At 45.3% G+C, this 19,847-nt stretch overlaps 1 protein-coding gene across 1 annotated transcript in view; it reads left to right on the top strand.

The window, feature by feature from the left end:
- The window catches only part of LOC139550325 (protein unc-13 homolog A-like), a 112,506-nt gene that overhangs the window by 9,646 nt on the left and 83,013 nt on the right, over positions 1 to 19,847 (top strand). The window contains exons 2-5 of the mRNA XM_071361154.1: positions 11,162 to 11,191; positions 12,270 to 12,369; positions 18,712 to 18,829; positions 19,168 to 19,291. Of these exons, the coding sequence (XP_071217255.1) occupies positions 11,162 to 11,191; positions 12,270 to 12,369; positions 18,712 to 18,829; positions 19,168 to 19,291 (372 nt within the window). The remainder of the gene's footprint in view (positions 1 to 11,161; positions 11,192 to 12,269; positions 12,370 to 18,711; positions 18,830 to 19,167; positions 19,292 to 19,847) is intronic.

The following is a 19,847-nucleotide window of genomic DNA, read 5'->3' as shown; positions in this document are numbered from 1 at the left end:
CGGTCAGGAAGTATACCGACAGGTGTGACCAAGGCCGCTGTGGAACGGGGAGGGGTTGTAACAGGTGTCTAGAAGCCTTGCACTGAGCGCACACTGAACAGGAGGAGACATAGACCCTCACATCCTTAGATAAAAAGGGCCATCAGTATTTCCCCCTAAGGCTTCGCACCGTCCTATCGATACCCGGATGACCAGAGGAGGGTAACGTGTGCGCCCACCGAATCAACCTATCACGAACACCAAGCGGGACGTACCTCCGTCCAGCTGGACACTGAGGTGGAGTAGGCTCTGACCGAGATGCCCACTCGATGTCCGCGTCCACCTCCCACACCACCGGCGCCACCAGACAAGAGGCCGGAAGTATGGGGGTGGGATCTATGGACCGCTCCTCTGTATCGTACAGACGGGACAGTGCGTCTGCCTTAGCGTTCTGGGAACCTGGTCTATACGATATCGTAAATCTGAATCTGGTGAAAAACATGGCCCACCTTGCCTGGCGAGGGTTCAGTCTCCTCGCCGCCCGGATGTACTCCAGATTACGGTGGTCGGTCCAGATGAGGAAAGGGTGTTGAGCCCCCTCAAGCCAATGTCTCCACACCTTCAGGGCTTTTACGACAGCCAGCAACTCCCGGTCCCCCACGTCATAGTTTCGCTCCGCCGGGCTGAGCTTCCTCGAAAAGAAAGCGCAGGGGCGGACCTTCAGTGGCGCCCCCGAGCGCTGTGAGAGCACGGCTCCAATCCCACCCTCGGATGCGTCCACCTCCACTATGAATGCCAAAGAGGGATCCGGATGAGCCAACACGGGAGCCTCGGTTAACAGAGTCCTCAAGCGACAAAACGCTCTGTCCGCCTCAGCCGACCACCGCAGACGCACCGGTCCCCCCTTCAGCAGTGAGGTAATGGGAGCAGCCACCTGCCCAAAACCCCAGATAAACCTCCGGTAGTAATTGGCAAACCCTAAAAACCACTGCACCTCCTTTACCGTGGTGGGAGTTGGCCAATTACGTACGTTTGCAATGCGGTCACACTCCATCACCAACCCTGATGTGGAAATGCGATAACCCAGGAAGGAGATGGCCTGTTGGGAGAACACGAATTTCTCAGCCTTGACATACAGGTCATGCTCCAACAGTCGCCCAAGTACTCTACGCACCAGAGACACATGCGCGGCACGTGTGGCGGAATATATCAGAGTGTCATCGATAGACGCCACCACACCCTGCCCGTGCAGGTCCCTGAGAATCTCGTCTACGAAGGATTGGAAGACTGCTGGGGCATTCTTCAACCCATACGGCATGACGAGGTACTCATAATGGCCGGAGGTGGTACTAAATGCTGTCTTCCACTCATCTCCCTCCCGGATACACACCAAGTTATACGCGCTCCTGAGATCCAGTTTTGTGAAGAAGCGTGCTCCATGAAATGACTCCGTCGCCATAGCAATGAGAAGTAGTGGGTAACTGTACCCCACCGTGATAGAATTTCTCCTCCTGTGACAGGGGATACACCTGACTCCTGGGAAGTGCAGCGTTTACGTGGAGGTTTATCGCACAAACCCCTCGTCGATGGGGTGGTAATTGGGTCGCCCTCTTTTTACAGAAGGCAATAGCCAAATCGGCATATCCGGGGGGAATGCGCACTGTGGAGCTTTGGTCTGGACTCTCCACCGTCATTGCACCGATGGAAACTCCCACACACCTACCTGAGCACTCCTCTGACCACCCCTTTAGAGCCCTCTGTTGCCACGAAATAGTGGGGTTAAAGGCCAACCAGGGAATCCCCAGCACCACTTGGAAACGCAGGTGTATCAATGAGGAAGAGACTAATGCTCTCCTTTTGACCCCCCTGCGTAACCATGTCCAGTGGAGCCGTGGCCTCCCTGACCACCCCTGACCCTAATGGTCGACTATCTAGGGAGTGCACATGGAATGGTTTGTCCATCTGAACCAGGGAAATCCCTAACCTATGCGCGAAACCGCGGTCAATGAAATTCCCCGCTGCGCCTGAATCTACTAGCGCCTTATGCTGGGAATGGGGAAACGGCCTGCCGTCTCGACTCCCAGACGAGCTCTTCCAGCACCGGTCGGCAGTGTGCCCTCTCCGACCACACCCAGTGCAGGAGGAGGCTCCTCCTCCGATCGCCCTCGCTGCAGCACCCCCTAACTCAATGGGGGTTGGAGCGGAGGCGCTGGGGAATGGAACCAACAGGACCCGATCCGGACGCCCGCGTGTAGCCAGCAAGTTGTCCAACCTGATGGACATGTCCACTAGCTGGTCCAGGGTGAGGGTAGCGTCTCTACATGCTAGCTCCCTGCAGACGTCCTCACGTAGGCTGCATCTATAGTGGTCAATCAGGGCCCTGTCGTTCCACCCTGCGCCTGCGGCCAAGGTCCTGAACTCCAGCGCAAAGTATTGAGCGCTCCTCATCTCCTGTCGTAGATGGAACAGACGCTCACCTCTGGGTAGTGGTCCCTTGCCGAGTCTGGTCCATCCCAGACCGCGTTGGCCCACTCCAGAGCTTTGCCTGACAGGCAGGAGACGAGGGTGTTCACGCTCTCACCTCCCGAAAGAGTCGGGTGCACTGTTGCCAGTTAAAGCTCCAGCTGGAGCAAAAAACCCTTGCACCCGGCAGCCGTCCCATCGTATTCCCTCGGGAGCGCGAGCCAAATACCGCTGGGGCCGGATGGCGCCGGAGAAGGTGGTGGTGCTGGTTGGAGTGTGGCCGGTGGAGGGGCAGGCAGGCCACCTCTCTCCCATCTCTCCATCGTCGCCATCACTTGATCCATAGCGGTCCCGAGACGATGGAGAACGGTGGTGTGGTGTTGTACGCGCTCCTCCATAGAAGTGGAGAGCGTGTCAGCTCCTGCTGATTCCATAGGGGGGGTGAGAGATTCTGTTACGTGCCTCCTAACAGAGGGAGGTGCAGGAATCAGGAGCAGGAGAGCAAGGAAATCCCAGTGGCAAAATAGTTTATTGAGCAGTCCCAACACAACTACAACATGGGACTGAAACACGCCCAAACGAGGTTGCCACACACCCAGGGAATAAAGCTCTACACACGGAGGAGAAACCTCTACTCCTAAACTCACTACCAAATGGCACAACTGCCGTGAGAAAAGAAACCCCCGTGGTGCAGACACGCACACCTACTAACGTAACCACAGAAAACAATCCCGCACAAAGACTAACAGGCAGCAGAGGTAAATATACCCACCGAAATCAACTAATAAGACACAGGTGTAAACAATACAGACAGACACAAACGAAAATGAAAAATGGATCGGTGGCAGCTAGTAGGCCGGCGACGACGACCACCGAGCACCGCCCGAACAGGGAGAGGAGCCACCTTCGGTGGAAGTCGTGACAATATCAATGATTAATTTGTAGACAAACTAAGTCAGTGCCACAACATATACATCTCCTTCAAATATTGATATTTGGTTGCGTTGATAACCAAACACAATTCAATATCACTTTTGCAATACAGTAAATCGCCTATTAACTTGTTGACAAGTAGACAAATAATATGTTGGATTCACGTCTCCAACTGAACCAAATATAAAAGGTAAAGAACAGGATTAAAACAGTGGTAGCATTAGATATCCTTTAAATGTTGATATATAACCGAACACACAATTCAATAATACTTTTGTAATACAGTAAATAGTCTAAACTTAAGGCTTTCTTACAAACTAATGTAACAGTATTTATTCAACTTTAAAATGAGTAACACATCCATGGCCACATGTTGAGGTTAGCCTACTGTAACTATAAATGTCTTCTTATGTCGTCATAGAAAGCACGCATGTTCAAGATAGCATACAACAGTCGCAGGTCTGTGGAGATCTTCACTATTACTGTAATAATCTGTGCAGAATCTCAAACAGCATTGATCACTTGCACCATATACTTTGTAATCTCAACTGCAATCCAGGTCATTTGGTTCTGCTATTAGATGAAGCACAGTGAAAACATATTTAATTGTTGTATAAATACAAAACATCTGACATTGTATTCCCATTTGAACTTTGTTGTGCTTTTGAAGGGTTAAAATCGCAGTGATAACACATTTAGATGACAACTCAACCAAAAATCAGACAGTGTTTTTCCTTTGGAATTTGGTTGTGATTTTATACTGAACAAAAATATAAACGCAACATGCAACAATTTCAAAGATCTTACTGATTTAAAGTTCATATAAGGAAATCAGTCAATTTAAATGAATTCATTAGGCCCTAATCTATGTCTTTCACATAACTGGGAATACAGATATGCATCGGTTGGTCACAGAAACCCCCCAAAAAAGGTAGGGGCGTGAATCAGAAAACCAGTCAGTATCTGGTGTGACCGCCATTTGTCTCATGCAAAGATGCGGGGATGTGTCATCTCCACATATAATTGATCAGGCTGTTGATTGTGGCCTGTGGAATGTTGTCCCACTCCTCTACAATGGCTGTGCGAAGTTGCTGGATATTGGCAGGAACTGGAACACGCTGTCGTACACGTCGATCCAGAGCATCCCAAACATGCTCAATGGGGGACATGTCTGGTGAGTATGCAGGCCATAGAAGAACTGGGACATTTTCAGCTTCCAGGAATTGTGTACAGATCTTTGGGGCATGGGGCCATGCATTATCATGCTGAAACATGAGGTGATGGTGACGGATGAATGGCCTCAAGATCTCGTCACTGTATCTCTGTGCGGTCAAATTGCCATCAATTAAATGCAATTGTGTTTGTTGTCCATAGCTTATTCCTGCCCATACAATAACCCCACCACCACCATGGGGCACTCTGTTCACAACGTTGACATCAGCAAACCGCTCGCCCACACAACGCCTTACACGTGGTCTGCGGATGTGTGGCTGGTTGGACGTACTGCCAAATTCTCTAAAACACTATTGGAGGCAGTTTACATTAGATAAATTAACATTCAATTCTCTGGTAACAGCTCTGGTGGACATTCTTTCAGTCAGCATGCCAATTGCCCGCTCTGTCAAAACTTGAGACATCTGTGGCATTGTGTTGTGTGACAAAACTGCACATTTTAGAGTGGCCTTTTATCATCCCATGTACAAGGTGCACCTGTGTAATTATCCACCTGTGTTTAATCAGCTTCTTGATATGCCACCCCTGTCTGGGTGGATTATCTTGGCAAAGGAGAAATGCTCACTAACAGGGAGGTAAAAAAAATGTGTGCACAGCATCTCAGAAAACATTTAGCTTTTTTGTGCATATGGAACATTTCTGGGATCTTTTATTTCAGCTCATGAAACATGGGATCAAGACTTTACATGTTGTGTTTATATTTTTGTTCAGTGTAGATGTTTGAAAGCATAGTGATAACACATTGGGAATTATTTTTGAGGGGTGAATAAAGTTTGAAATCTCATTGATCAACGTCTCTACCAAATATTACCCAAATGTCCACATTGAAATGGCGTTGTTTGCCCAGCGGGAGGTGTTTCTTTGTTTAAAAACAACGTGATGAAGAAGATAAAGAATAGCTTCAGTTCTTCACCGACACAACATAGGGCTACAGGCAGGTAGGTACACGTGCTTCAGCCTCCTTTACATAATACACTAACTTCATTGCTATTCCAGTAAGACTCACCCGTCACTAGTTTAGTGTCTGTGTGTGCTTGTGTGTAGAATGCCTCTTCTCTCTTAGTCAGGGAATTTCACGTGTCGTCTTTTCCCCTTTCGTCCATTGTCATGGAGACTTGGGCCAGGCAGGCAGGCCTCTAGAAAGTATTATGGGCTGTGCAGGTGGGGGTTGTTGAATATTAAAACTTGCTGTGGATGCAATGTGACTGTGTGTGTGTGTCTGTGTCTGTGTGGCCTCAGACCCATACGAAACATACTTGATGTATTTCTGAGCACCTCCAACACGTATGAAACCTACTAATGGTCTAGTTACTTCAGACAGAAATTAAATTAGATGGGTCGGCATAATCCATGATGTCAACAAATCCAAAGGTTGGGTGTTCGAGTCACGCAAGGGGACAACTGTAGGATTTTAGGAAACCATTCCCCTAACCTTTATTCTCAACTTAACCCACTTCACCTAACCTTTTACTTAAACAATCCTTTGTCGTTAGTTATCCTAACCACCAACGTAAATTCTCCCAGTAATTCTCCTTTGTTGTTACAGCGCAACAAGCAACCTGGTCTCAGAGAAAGATGTATTATTATTTTTTATTTTTTTCACCTTTATTTAACCAGGTAGGCTAGTTGAGAACAAGTTCTCATTTACAACTGTGACCTGGCCAAGATAAAGTACAGCAGATTGACAAATACAACAACACAGAGTTACACATGGAATAAACAAACATACAGTCAATAATACAGTAGAAAAAAAGAAAAAAAAGTCTATATACAGTGTGTGCAAGTGTAACCGATGTGAAATGGCTAGCTAGTTAGCGGAGGTGCGCGCGAATAGCGTTTCAATCGGTGACGTCACTCGCTTTGAGACCCTGAAGTAGTGGTTCCCCTTGCTCTGCAAGGGCCGCGGCTTTTGTGGAGCGATGGGTAACGATGCTTCGTGGGTGACTGTTGTCGATGTGTGCAGAGGGTCCCTGGTTCGCGCCCGGGTCGGGGCGAGGGGACGGACTAAAGTTAAACTGTTACATTGGTGCCGTGACCCGGATCACTGGTTGCTGCGGAAAAGGAGGAGGTCGAAAGGGGGGTGAGTGTAACCGATGTGAAATGGCTAGCTAGTTAGCGGTAGTGCGCGCTAATAGTGTTTCAATCGGTGACGTCACTCGCTTTCAGACCTTGAAGTAGTGGTTCCCCTTGCACTGCAAGGGCCGCGGCTTTTGTGGAGCGATGGGTAATGATGCTTCGTGGGTGACTGTTGTCGATGTGTGCAGAGGGTCCCTGGTTCGCGCCCGGGTAGGGGCGAGGGGACGGACTAAAGTTAAACTGTTACACAAATAAGGGAGGTAATAAATAGGCAATAAATAGGCAATGGTGGCGAAGTAATTACAATATAGCAATTTAACACTGGAATGGTAGATGTGCAGTAGATGACTGTGCAAGTAGAGATACTGGGGTGCAAAGGAGCAAGATAAATAAATAAATACAGTATGGGGATTAGGTAGTTGGATGGGCTGTTTACAGATGGGCTATGTACAGGTGCAGTGATCTGTGAGCTGCTCTGACAGCTTGTGCTTAAAGCTAGTGAGGTAGATATGAGTCTCCAGCTTTAGTGATTTTTGCAGTTCGTTCCAGTCATTGGCAGCAGAGAACTGGAAGGAAAGGTGGATAAAGGAGGAATTGGCTTTGGGGGTGACCAGTGAGATATACCTGCTGGAGCGCGTGCTACGGGTGGGTGCTGCTATGGTGACCAGTGAGCTGAGATAAGGCGTGGCTTTACCTAGCAGAGACTTGTAGATGACCTGGAGCCAGTGGGTTTGGCGACGGGTATGAAGCGAGGGCCAGCCAACGAGAGCGAACAGGTTGCAGTGGTGGGTAGTATATGGGGCTTTGGTGACAACACGGATGGCACTGTGATGGACTGCATCCAATTTGTTGAGTAGGGTATTGGAGGCTATTTTGTAAATGACATCGCCGAAGTCGAGGATCGGTAGGATGGTCAGTTGTACGAGGGTATGTTTGGCAGCATGAGTGAAGGATGCTGTGTTGTGAAATAGGAAGCCGATTCTAGATTTAATTTTGGATTGGAGATGCTTAATGTGAGTCTGGAAGGAGAGTTTACAGTCTAACCAGACACCAAGGTATTTGTAGTTGTCCACATATTCTAAGTCAGAACCGTCCAGAGTAGTGCATGCATTTAGTTTTATTTGCATTTAAGAGCAGTTGGAGGCCACGGTATGAGAGTTGTATGGCATTGAAGCTCGTCTGGAGGTTAGTTAACACAATGTCCAAAGAAGGGCCGGAAGTATACAGAATGGTGTTGTCTGCGTAGAGGTGGATCAGAGAATCACCAGCAGCAAGAGCGACATCACTGATGTATACAGAGAAAAGAGTCGGCCCGAGAATTGAACCCTGTGGCACCCCCATAGAGACTGCCAGAGGTCCGGACAACAGGCCCTCCGGTTTGACACACTGAACTCTATCAGAGAAGTAGTTGGTGAACCAGGCGAGGCAATCATTTGAGAAACAAAGGCTGTTGAGTCTGCCAATAAGAATGTGGTGATTGACAGAGTCGAAAGCCTTGGCCAGGTCGATGAATACGGCTGCACAGTAATGTCTCTTATCGATGGCGGTTATGATGTCGTTTAGCATAATACTAAGCATCCTCCAATTCGTTTGCTATGGTACAACTGGGTGAAACGTATGAAACTACATATCCTTTGATACTACATGTCCTTTTATTCGTATGATATTGTACAACCGCTTTTCCTTTCATAATGTAACTTATAGAATAATAAGAATTCCCCCGAGACCACATTGGTCTGTGTGTGTGTGGGTAGTGAAAGTGTAGGGCATTAACTATGCAGGCATGAGTTACGTCAGAGCTGTTTAAACAGTACTGCAGAGGGATAGAGTGGGCTTTATAGAGACAAAACCACAAAATATATTCAACCCACACTCTCAGAATAGGATAACAGGATGTGTTTCTTTATTACAAAAAAACCACACACACATTTGGCATTATAGCCTTAATCGAAACAACCCTTTGAGAGGGATGCTGAAAATGACTAAATATATAGTTTTTGAAAAATAAATAACTTTTTATTGCACTTCTGTTGTCCTTCAAGAGGCTAGTGACTGTAACTGGTTTGCACAGTGTAGATGATTCAGATTGACTGCAAGGTAGCAACACGTATTCTCCCCTTCTCCAATAAGACAAGTCTCTGTACAGTGCTCAGAGAATCAGCACGTCCACCTTCTGTCTCTACTGCAACACCACTGTGGATAACACACCACAGGCCAGTCATACTAGTGGAGCATCCTCCTATGCCTGAGTTCCAAATGGCACACTATTCCCTACATAGTGCACTACTTTTGACCAGGGCTATCGGGGAAATATGGTGTAGGTAAATAGGGTGCCATTTAGGACACAGTCTATGGGAGTGCACTACAGCCTCTGCTATATAGTAAGTGATTTGCTGTGTGTTGTTGCTTCTGTCTATGTGTATGATTGTTATAAGAAATGGTATGGGTTTTGAAAAGGACAATTGTTCTGGCAACAAAATGTGGCAATACTTGGCCTTAATGCTACATCCACTTAAATGGACGAATGCTAAATGCTAATGCTAATAGCGTACAATTGAGCAGTGAAAGTAAGGTACAAACAGATCCTCTGATAAGTAGGTAGACTATGGAAGAAATCAAAGTATATAGTAAACAAAACATCAGATTAACAAATAAAGAACTCACTTTGATCCAAGAGACAACAGGACCGTGGTAGCCTAATCAGCTAATGTCCTAAGATGATGGCAGCCATCACGGCCAGCCACAGACCTTTTGGGGGGCATGTGCTCAAACAAAAAAAAGTGCACGCAACATTTTTGGGGGCCACAACCACAGTCACAGATTCGCTGACAAATTATCACTTTTATTATTTAGATGCATAGAAGGAATAGATGTCTTAATGGCAAATTAAATGACACAAATAAATAACATTTAGTCTCAAATGTGTAAGTCTTTGTCACTTTACTAAAAGCAATAACAATAACAAAATAATAATAAAATATTATAAAACTCTGATGAGTAAAATATTTTGCACAACTATTTTGAATTGGAATAAATGCTGCACTATTTGACAATTAACCAACACAATGAAAACAGAAGATTGGGAGAAATACTGTAACCTATCATGACTATATCCAACCCAACTCCATTTGTTTCCACTATGTATCTTACCTGGCTGAAACTTTGATCTAGTGGAATAAGTATTGAGGAGCATCAAATAAAATCAAATGTATTCGTCACATACACAGTTTACGTGCAAGCTCCCTCAGCAATGCAGTACATGAATCAATAAAAACAACTATAATGGAAAGATGAGACTCTCGCGACCACGATGGTGTTCTCCGTTCTTCTCTACGACTCCCACAAGTGTCTTGGGACTCGTCTGAAGTCGGTACAGCCAATCTGCCAACTTCTGTTTATAGTGTCCGAACATGTTTGGGCTACACACTCATATGGCCCCTCTGTGGAATGGTGAGACTCTCACAAACACCTATGTTTAGGTTGTTTTGCTCTAGGACGCCAACAGGCTCACAAGACTCGTCTGAAGGTCTCCCGGTACCAGTTGAAAAAAATGATGGAAGTACAGTATATATGGAGACTGTTCAGTCCCAAAAATAAGGGCTTAAATACATGAATACATCCTGATCTTTCTTATACCTCTCAGATATAGGACAGACACTTTCAAACAAACTTCCTTTACATTTTTTGGGGGGGACTATCTGTTGTTCAATGTTAAAGCCAATTTATTATTTATCCGAAAATGTGGTCGGAGGCGCCGTATCGATGGCGTGACGCAATTGCGGAGCCTCCGGAGGCATGCAGAGTCCAAATTGAGCTCCGTATGGCATCACTGTGCACCTTTCAAATGTTGTAACAATGCGGAGGGCTCTGTCTAGCTCCACATTAACATGATTGGTTGATGGTAGATGACGACGGGAGGTCCTGTATAAACACAAACTCACTTCCTTGACAACTTCCTTCACAATAGCTCTGCGCTATATATATATTTTTATACTTCTAAATCAAATAGCAACATAATTCTTGGTATGATGTTCTTAAAACAATTCCACATAGCTTAGTAGAACAAGTTTTCACAGGTACAGGAAATCGTGTGGAATTATACCACCATCCAACTTTCCAGAGATCCAGAGAAATGATCCAACATGAGAACTGCCCACAAAACAGGGTTGTCACTAGTTACCACAGCCACAATGTCATAAACCGTTCCTATTTCTACAATGTATCTTCTTAAAATGTGATTTTAAACCTAGCCCTAACCTTAGCCACACTGCTAATCTTATGCCTAACCCTAACCTTAAATAATTTTTTATAGACAGTTTTTACTTTGCGGTTGTGGTAACTAGTGACAACCACAAAACAGGAAACTGGAACCCATTTTGGGGGTTAACAGCTCCAGCATGTTATGTTATGTATGTAAGAGGTCTGTCGACAGATGGTGTTGCCCTGTGTGACTGTGTTCCTCTCTGTGTTTTCACAGTGAAGAAAGCCAAGCTGGATGGAGCCCAAGGTATGTGCTGCTGGGAACCTGGAAATAGAATAGACAAAACAGGACTGGGTTGGGGAAAACATGCTAGCTATGTTTTATAGGGACAGGAGTTTACCTGATCATGTGAGGCTGGTCAGGTCATGTGCTGAGGAAAAACTCCTGCCCTGGTCCTAGATCTGTGTTTCAGCCAACTTCTCTGACTAGAGTTCTTATATGGAGCATTTCTTTCCTCTCCTCTTCAGTTGTTTCTTTCTCTACCACTCACAGATAAATTCAGTTCTTTCACTCTCTACCTCTCACAGATAAATTCAGTTCTTTCACTCTCTACGTCTTACAGATACATTCAGTTCTTTCACTCTCTACCCCTCACAGATAAATTCAGTTCTTTCACTATCTACCCCTCACAGATAAATTCAGTTCTTTCACTCTCTACCCCTCACAGATAAATTCAGTTCTTTCACTCTCTACCCCTCACAGATAAATTCAGTTCGTTCACTCTCTACCCCTCACAGATAAATTCAGTTCTTTCACTCTCTACCCTTCACAGATAAATTCAGTTCTTTCACTCTCTACCCTTCACAGATAAATTCAGTTATTTCACTCTCTACCCCTCACAGATAAATTCAGTTATTTCACTCTCTACCCTCACAGATAAATTCAGTTATTTCACTCTCTACCCCTCACAGAGAAATTCAGTTCTTTCACTCTCTACCCTTCACAGATAAATTCAGTTAGCTATTTTTCTCCCTCACAGATAAATTCAGTTCTTTCACTCTCTACCCCTCACAGATAAATTCAGTTATTTCACTCTCTACCCTCACAGATAAATTCAGTTATTTCACTCTCTACCCCTCACAGAGAAATTCAGTTATTTCACTCTCTACCCTTCACAGATAAATTCAGTTAGCTATTTTTCTCCCTCACAGATAAATTCCGTTCTTTATCACTCTACCCCTCACAGAGTAATTCAGATATTTCTGACTCTATCCCTCACAGAGTAATTCAGATATTTCTGACTCTACCCCTCACAGAGTAATTCAGTACTTTCTCACTCTACCCCTCACAGAGAAGTTCAGTTGTTTCTCTCTCTCTCTCACAGAGAAGTTCAACACGTATGTGACCCTGAAGGTGCAAAATGTGAAGAGCACAACCATCGCTGTCCGGGGAAGCCTGCCCAGCTGGGAGCAGGACTTCATGTTGTGAGTCCTCTCTCTTTCTAAGACTCCATCTCCCTCTCTTCACCATTCTCTCCATCTCTATGTCCTTTTTAGTCAATCCTTCACGTCTCTGAATTCCTCTTACATCAACCTCCATCTTTCTTTATCCTCTTTATTGTTTAATGTCCTTCATCCATTATTTCATCTCTTCTCCCTCTGTACCGCTATCACTCACTCCTCCTCCCTCTCCACATGGGCTTCCTCCCAGTTCCTCTAACTCTATCTCTCTCTCTCCTCCTTATCCTCTTCCTCCCAGTTCCTCTAACTCTCTCTCTCCTCCTTATCCTCTTCCTCCCAGTTCCTCTAACTCTATCTCTCTCTCTCCTCCTTATCCTCTTCCTCCCAGTTCCTCTAACTCTATCTCTCTCTCTTCTCCTTACCCTCTTCCTCCCAGTTCCTCTAACTCTATCTCTCTCCTCCTTATCCTCTTCCTCCCAGTTCCTCTAACTCTATCTCTCTCTCTCCTCCTTATCCTCTTCCTCCCAGTTCCTCTAACTCTATCTCTCTCTCTCCTCCTTATCCTCTTCCTCCCAGCTCCTCTCTTTCTCCCTCTCTCTTCTCCTCCTTACCCTCTTCCTCCCAGCTCCTCTCTTTCTCTCTCTCTCTCCTCCTTACCCTCTTCCTCCCAGCTCCTCTCTCTCCCTCTCCTCCTTACCCTCTTCCTCCCAGCTCCTCTCTTTCTCTCTCTCTCCTCCTTACCCTCTTCCTCCCAGCTCCTCTCCCTCTCCTCTCTCTCCCTCTTCCTCCCAGCTCCTCTCTCTCCCTCTCCTCCTTATCCTCTTCCTCCCAGCTATTCTCTCTCCCTCTGCTCCTTATCCTCTTCCCCCCAGCTCATCTCTCTCCCTCTCCTCCTTACCATCTTCCTCCCAGCTCCTCTCTCTCTCTTCTCCTCCTTATCCTCTTCCTCCCAGCTATTTTCTCTCTCTCCTCTCCTCCTTATCCTCTTCCTCCCAGCTATTTTCTCTCTCTCCTCTCCTCCTTATCCTCTTTCTACCAGCTCCTCTCTCTCCTCTCCTCCTTATCCTCTTCATCCCAGTTCCTCTCTCTCTCTCCTCCTTATCCTCTTCCTCCCAGCTTTTCTCTCTCTCTCCTCCTTATCCTCTTCCTCCCCGTGCTTCTTGATCTCTTACTTTCTCCTTTTTCTCCTCCTACTGTCCCTTATCTTCCCTCATCTTTATCTTCCTCCTCTTTCATTACATAACCATCTCCTACATTACATAACCATCCCCTAGCTGACTTACTAACAGTCAGTGTGCTAGTCAGCGAATGTGGATGGTGAGTAGTGTGGTAGCCAGTGAGTGTATACTAGTTTGACTGGTGAGTAGTGTGGTAGCCAGGGAGTGTATACTAGTTTGACTGCTGAGTAGTGTGGTAGCCAGTGAGTGTATACTAGTTTGACTGGTGAGTAGTGTGGTAGCCAGGGAGTGTGTACTAGTTTGACTGCTGAGTAGTGTGGTAGCCAGTGAGTGTATACTAGTTTGACTGGTGAGTAGTGTGGTAGCCAGGGAGTGTATACTAGTTTGACTGGTGAGTAGTGTGGTAGCCAGGGAGTGTATACTAGTTTGACTGGTGAGTAGTGTGGTAGCCAGTGAGTGTATACTAGTTTGACTGGTGAGTAGTGTGGTAGCAAGGGAGTGTGTACTAGTTTGACTGCTGAGTAGTGTGGTAGCCAGGGAGTGTATACTAGTTTGACTGGTGAGTAGTGTGGTAGCCAGGGAGTGTGTACTAGTTTGACTGGTGAGTAGTATGGTAGCCAGGGAGTGTGTACTAGTTTGACTGCTGAGTAGTGTGGTAGCCAGGGAGTGTGTACTAGTTTGACTGGTGAGTAGTATGGTAGCCAGGGAGTGTATACTAGTTTGACTGGTGAGTAGTGTGGTAGCCAGGGAGTGTGTACTAGTTTGACTGCTGAGTAGTGTGGTAGCCAGGGAATGTATACTAGTTTGACTGGTGAGTAGTGTGGTAGCCAGGGAGTGTATACTAGTTTGACTGCTGAGTAGTGTGGTAGCCAGTGAGTGTATACTAGTTTGACTGGTGAGTAGTGTGGTAGCCAGGGAGTGTATACTAGTTTGATTGCTGAGTAGTGTGGTAGCCAGTGAGTGTATACTAGTTTGACTGGTGAGTAGTGTGGTAGCCAGGGAGTGTATACTAGTTTGACTGGTGAGTAGTGTGGTAGCCAGGGAGTGTATACTAGTTTGACTGCTGAGTAGTGTGGTAGCCAGTGAGTGTATACTAGTTTGACTGGTGAGTAGTGTGGTAGCCAGGGAGTGTGTACTAGTTTGACTGGTGAGTAGTGTGGTAGCCAGGGAGTGTATACTAGTTTGACTGGTGAGTAGTGTGGTAGCCAGGGAGTGTATACTAGTTTGACTGGTGAGTAGTGTGGTAGCCAGGGAGTGTATACTAGTTTGACTGGTGAGTAGTGTGGTAGCCAGGGAGTGTATACTAGTTTGACTGGTGAGTAGGGTGTTAGCCAGGGAGTGTGTACTAGTTTGACTGCTGAGTAGTGTGGTAGCCAGTGAGTGTATACTAGTTTGACTGGTGAGTAGTGTGGTAGCCAGGGAGTGTATACTAGTTTGACTGGTGAGTAGTGTGGTAGCCAGGGAGTGTATACTAGTTTGACTGGTGAGTAGTGTGGTAGCCAGGGAGTGTATACTAGTTTGACTGCTGAGTAGTGTGGTAGCCAGGGAGTGTATACTAGTTTGACTGGTGAGTAGTGTGGTAGCCAGGGAGTGTATACTAGTTTGACTGCTGAGTAGTGTGGTAGCCAGGGAGTGTATACTAGTTTGACTGGTGAGTAGTGTGGTAGCCAGGGAGTGTATACTAGTTTGACTGGTGAGTAGTGTGGTAGCCAGGGAGTGTATACTAGTTTGACTGCTGAGTAGTGTGGTAGCCAGGGAGTGTATACTAGTTTGACTAGTGAGTAGTGTGGTAGCCAGGGAGTGTATACTAGTTTGACTGGTGAGTAGTGTGGTAGCCAGTGAGTGTATACTAGTTTGACTGGTGAGTATTATGCTTACTAGTGCGGCAAGTAGCCTAGTGGTTAGAGGGTTGGACTTGTAACCGAAAGGTTGCATGATCAAATCCCAGAGCTGACAAGGTAAAAATGTGTCATTCTGCCCCTGAACAAGGCAGTTAACCCACTGTTCTAGGCTGTCATTGAAAATCAGAATTTGTTCTTAACTGTCTTGCCTAGTTAAATAAAGGTAAAATAAAAAAATAAAAACTAGTGGGTTATGAAACATGCAGCAGTAGGCAGGCTGGTTGACTGCAGAGTAGTGTCCTGTGGGCTGCTGGTGTGATGGTGCGAGGCGTTTGGCATTGTAACAGTGATGAACCACAGAATGTCTTAGCTATGACTCAGATACCTCTGTAATGGCTTCCAGTCTCCTTCCTAAAACTCAGAGCCCTCTGTAATGGCTTCCAGTCTCCTCCCTAAAACTCAGAGCCCTCTGTAATGGCTTCCAGTCTCCTCCCTAAAACTCAGATCTCTCTGTAATGGCTTCCAGTCTCCTCCCTAAAACTCAGAGCCCTCTGTAATGGCTTCCAGTCTCCTCCCTAAAACTCAGAGCCCTCTGTAATGGCTTCCAGTCTCCTCCCTAAAACTCAGAGCCCTCTGTAATGGCTTCCAGTCTCCTCCCTAAAACTCAGAGCCCTCTGTAATGGCTTCCAGTCTCCTCCCCTTCCAGTCTCCTCCCACAGTTACAGGCACTAATCAAATTGGCTCTTTTCTTAAAAAGAGTCACTACTCAGACAGGAAATCTTGGCTCCGTCTTTTTAAAATAAAGGTAGACTCAGCAATATGACATAGATGCAGAAAATAAAGAGCAAAGTGGGTCACGGCAAAAATATTTACAGTTGAAGTCGGAAGTTTACACACACTTAGGTTGGAGTCATTAAAACTAGTTTTTCAACATCTCCACAAATTTCTTGTTAACAAACTATAGTTTTGGCAAGTCAGTTAGGACATCTACTTTGTGCATGATAGAAGTAATTTTTCCAACAATTGTGCCTTTAAACAGCTTGGAAAATTCCAGAAAATGATGTCATGGCTTTAGAAGCTTCTGATAGGCTAATTGACATTATTTGCATCAATTGGAGATGTACCTGTGGATGTATTTCAAGGTCTACCTTCAATCTCAGTGCCTCTTTGCTTGACATGATGGAAAAATCAAAAGAAATCAGCCAAGACCTCAGGAAAAAATTAGTAGACCTCCACAAGTCTGGTTCATCCTTGGGAGCAGTTTCCAAACGCCTGAAGGTACCACGTTCATCTGTACAAACAACAGTATGCAAGTATAAACACCATGGGACCACGCAGCCGTCCTACCGCTCAGGAAGGAGACGCGTTCTGTCTCCTAGAGATGAACGTACACTGGTGCGAAAGTGCAAATCAATCCCAGAACAACAGCAAAGGACCTTGGGAAGATGCTGGAGGAAACAGGTACAAAAGTATCTATATCCACAGTAAAACGAGTCCTATATCGACATAACCTGAAAGGCCGCTCAGCAAGGAAGAAGCCACTGCTCCAAAACCGCCAAAAAAAAGCCAGACTACGGTTTGCAACTGTACATGGGGACAAAGATCGTACTTTTTGGAGAAATCGTCCTCTTGTCTGATAAAACAAAAATAGAACTGCTTGGCCATTATGGCCATTGTTATGTTTGGTGGAAAAAGGGGGATGCTTGCAAGCCAAAGAACACCATCCCAACCGTGAAGCACGGTGGTGGCAGCATCATGTTGTGGAGGTGCTTTGCTGCAGGAGGGGCTGGTGCACTTCACAAAATCGATGGCATCATGAGGCAGGAAAATTATGTGAATATATTGAAGCAACATCTCAAGACATCAGTCAGGAAGTTAAGCTTGGTCGTAAATGGGTCTTCCAAATGGACAATGACCCCAAGCATACTTACAAATTCAAGGTATTGGAGTGGCCATCACAAAGCCCTGACCTCAGTCCTATAGAAATATTGTGGGCAGAACTGAAAAAGTGTGTGCGAGCAAGGAGGCCTACAAACCTGACTCAGTTACACCAGCTCTGTCAGGAGGAATGGGCCAAAATTCACCCAACTTATTGTGGGAAGCTTGTGGAAGGCTACCTGAAACATTTGACCCAAGTTAAACAATTTAAAAGCATTGCTACCAAATACTTATTGAGTGTATGTAAACTTCTGACCCACTGGGAATGTGATGAAAGAAATGAAAGCTGAAATAAATCATTCTCTCTACTATTATTCTGACATTTCACATTCTTAAAATAAAGTGGTGATCCTAACTGACCTAAAACAGGGAATTTTTACTAGGATTAAATGACATTTAATCCTAGTACATTTAATCCTGACATTTAATCCTAGTAAAAATTCCCTGTTTTTTAGACAATGCACTGGGATTGATTTGCACTGTATAGTTGATGATACATTGAATTTGGCCTTACTGCTATTAGCCCATAGAAAGGCATTGAATTACAGCTTCATACATCGATAAACAGATTTTTTGGGGGACTAAAGGAAGTGTGTTCCTAAGTGTCTGTCCTATATCTGAGAGATATAAGAAGGATCAGGAAAAAAATCCTTATTTATTTTTTATATGTATTTAACTCCTTATTTTAGGCTAAACTATCTCCATATATACTTCCATTCGTTTTTTAAACTGGTACCCGGCTACCTTCAGACTAGTCTTGTGAGGCTTGTGGGCGTCTCCCCTCTCTCATCCCGTCTCCCAATCCCCCCCACCCCCCCCCCCCCTCTCTACTCCCCCATCTCTCTCTTCCCCTCTCTCCCCTCGCTCTCTACCCCTCGCTCTCTACCTCTCCCCCGTCTCTCTGTTTAATAACTCCCTGTTGTCTTGTAAAGGCTGTTTGTTAGATTCCTCCCAGACTCTCTCTTATAGAGACGTATTTTCTATTTGTTACCGTCAGACCCAGAAGTAATTTGTGTGTGTGTGTGTGTGTCTGTGTGTGTTAGAGAGAGATAATATAATAATAATATAATAATATAATAATATAAATATAATAATCCCAATCACACAGCACATTTGTATGTCCCACCCTGGGCGTTTGTCTGACTCTGGGTCTGCCTCTGTTTACTCTAGTTCCTCCTCCTCCCCCCCTCCAACCCTCCCTCACTCCTTCCACTCAGTTTATTCCTTTCTTCCTGACACAAACTCCTCTGTGTATCTCTTTTCCCCATTCTCTCTCCTGCTGTCTTTCCCCTATTGTATCTGTGCTGTCTTCTCTCTTTCTCTCTCTGTCTCTGACTCTCTCTCTGTGTCTCTCTCTTTCTCCCTCTCTCTGTCTCTCTCTCTGTCTCTCTCTGTCTCTGTCTCTCTAGTGAGATTAACAGGCTGGACCTGGGGCTGACGGTGGAGATGTGGAATAAAGGCTTAATATGGGACACCATGGTTGGCACGGTGTGGATCCCCCTGCACAGCATCCGCCAATCAAACGAGGTACACTACACCCCCAAAACTCATACTGGCATAGTACTACTTACTTCCTAAGCCGGGGCAAGGCAACTCCTTGTGATAATAAATTATATCAGCCATGGAAGCTCTGAGTGGAATGTAAAATCAGAATGACTCACTGAATGAGTCTCTGTTGAAAGATCCAGTGACAGACTGGTTGTCAGTTGCATGACAATGACTGTAAGAGATGATAAGACAGCACGAACAGATCTGGGACCAGGCTAATGTTTTAGTATGCAGTATTACAATGGGGTTCTAACTAACAAACTAACAATGATAATGAATGGTGTACCAGGTTCATGCGTTCTATTTCTATTGTGTAGGAGGGTCCGGGGAAGTGGCTAACCCTGGACTCCCAGGTTATCATGGCGGACAACGATATCTGTGGAACCAAAGACCCCACTTTACACCAGGTGCTGCTGGACACACGCTTTGAACTGCCTCTGGGTGAGTGAGGGAGGGAACCAATGAAATAACTAACAAACTAATAAACAAAACAATTCTTAACGGATGGATGAACAAACACAACTTAATGAATGAAATAATGACTATACTTCATTGACCCTAATTTATTCCTCCAAAACGTCTTAAAATACAGTAGTTAAAATAGAGTAGTTAAAATAGAGTAGTTAAAATACAGTAGATAAAATACAGTAGATAAAATACAGTAGATGTGTCTAATACGCTAGACATGGATGTTCAGTCTGAAAGAAATCGCCCTAAAAAAGACGCAGGGGTCTCTGCAAGCCAGTGTTGAATGAAATTATATTTAAATGCACTTTACTGGTTGTCCGTCTTGTTGGTCCTTTTGACGGTAGGAAGTGGAGATAAAATGTCCACAGGAAAATATTATTATTAACCAGACTTGTTGTAGCACCGGTCTGTATACGGCTCTGTCGGCTTAGAGTTCCAGTTTGTATTTTCAATCTCCTGACCCATTGCATGTGATGCATAATATGTAAACAATTTAACTGAACATTGTCAACCGATGAACGTTTCCTAG

Source organism: Salvelinus alpinus, chromosome 23, assembly GCF_045679555.1.
Source record: "Salvelinus alpinus chromosome 23, SLU_Salpinus.1, whole genome shotgun sequence".
In the NCBI taxonomy this organism is placed as follows: domain Eukaryota; kingdom Metazoa; phylum Chordata; class Actinopteri; order Salmoniformes; family Salmonidae; genus Salvelinus; species Salvelinus alpinus.
The sequence above is the reverse complement of the archived record's forward strand: the minus strand, read 5'-3'. Positions and strand labels throughout refer to the sequence as shown.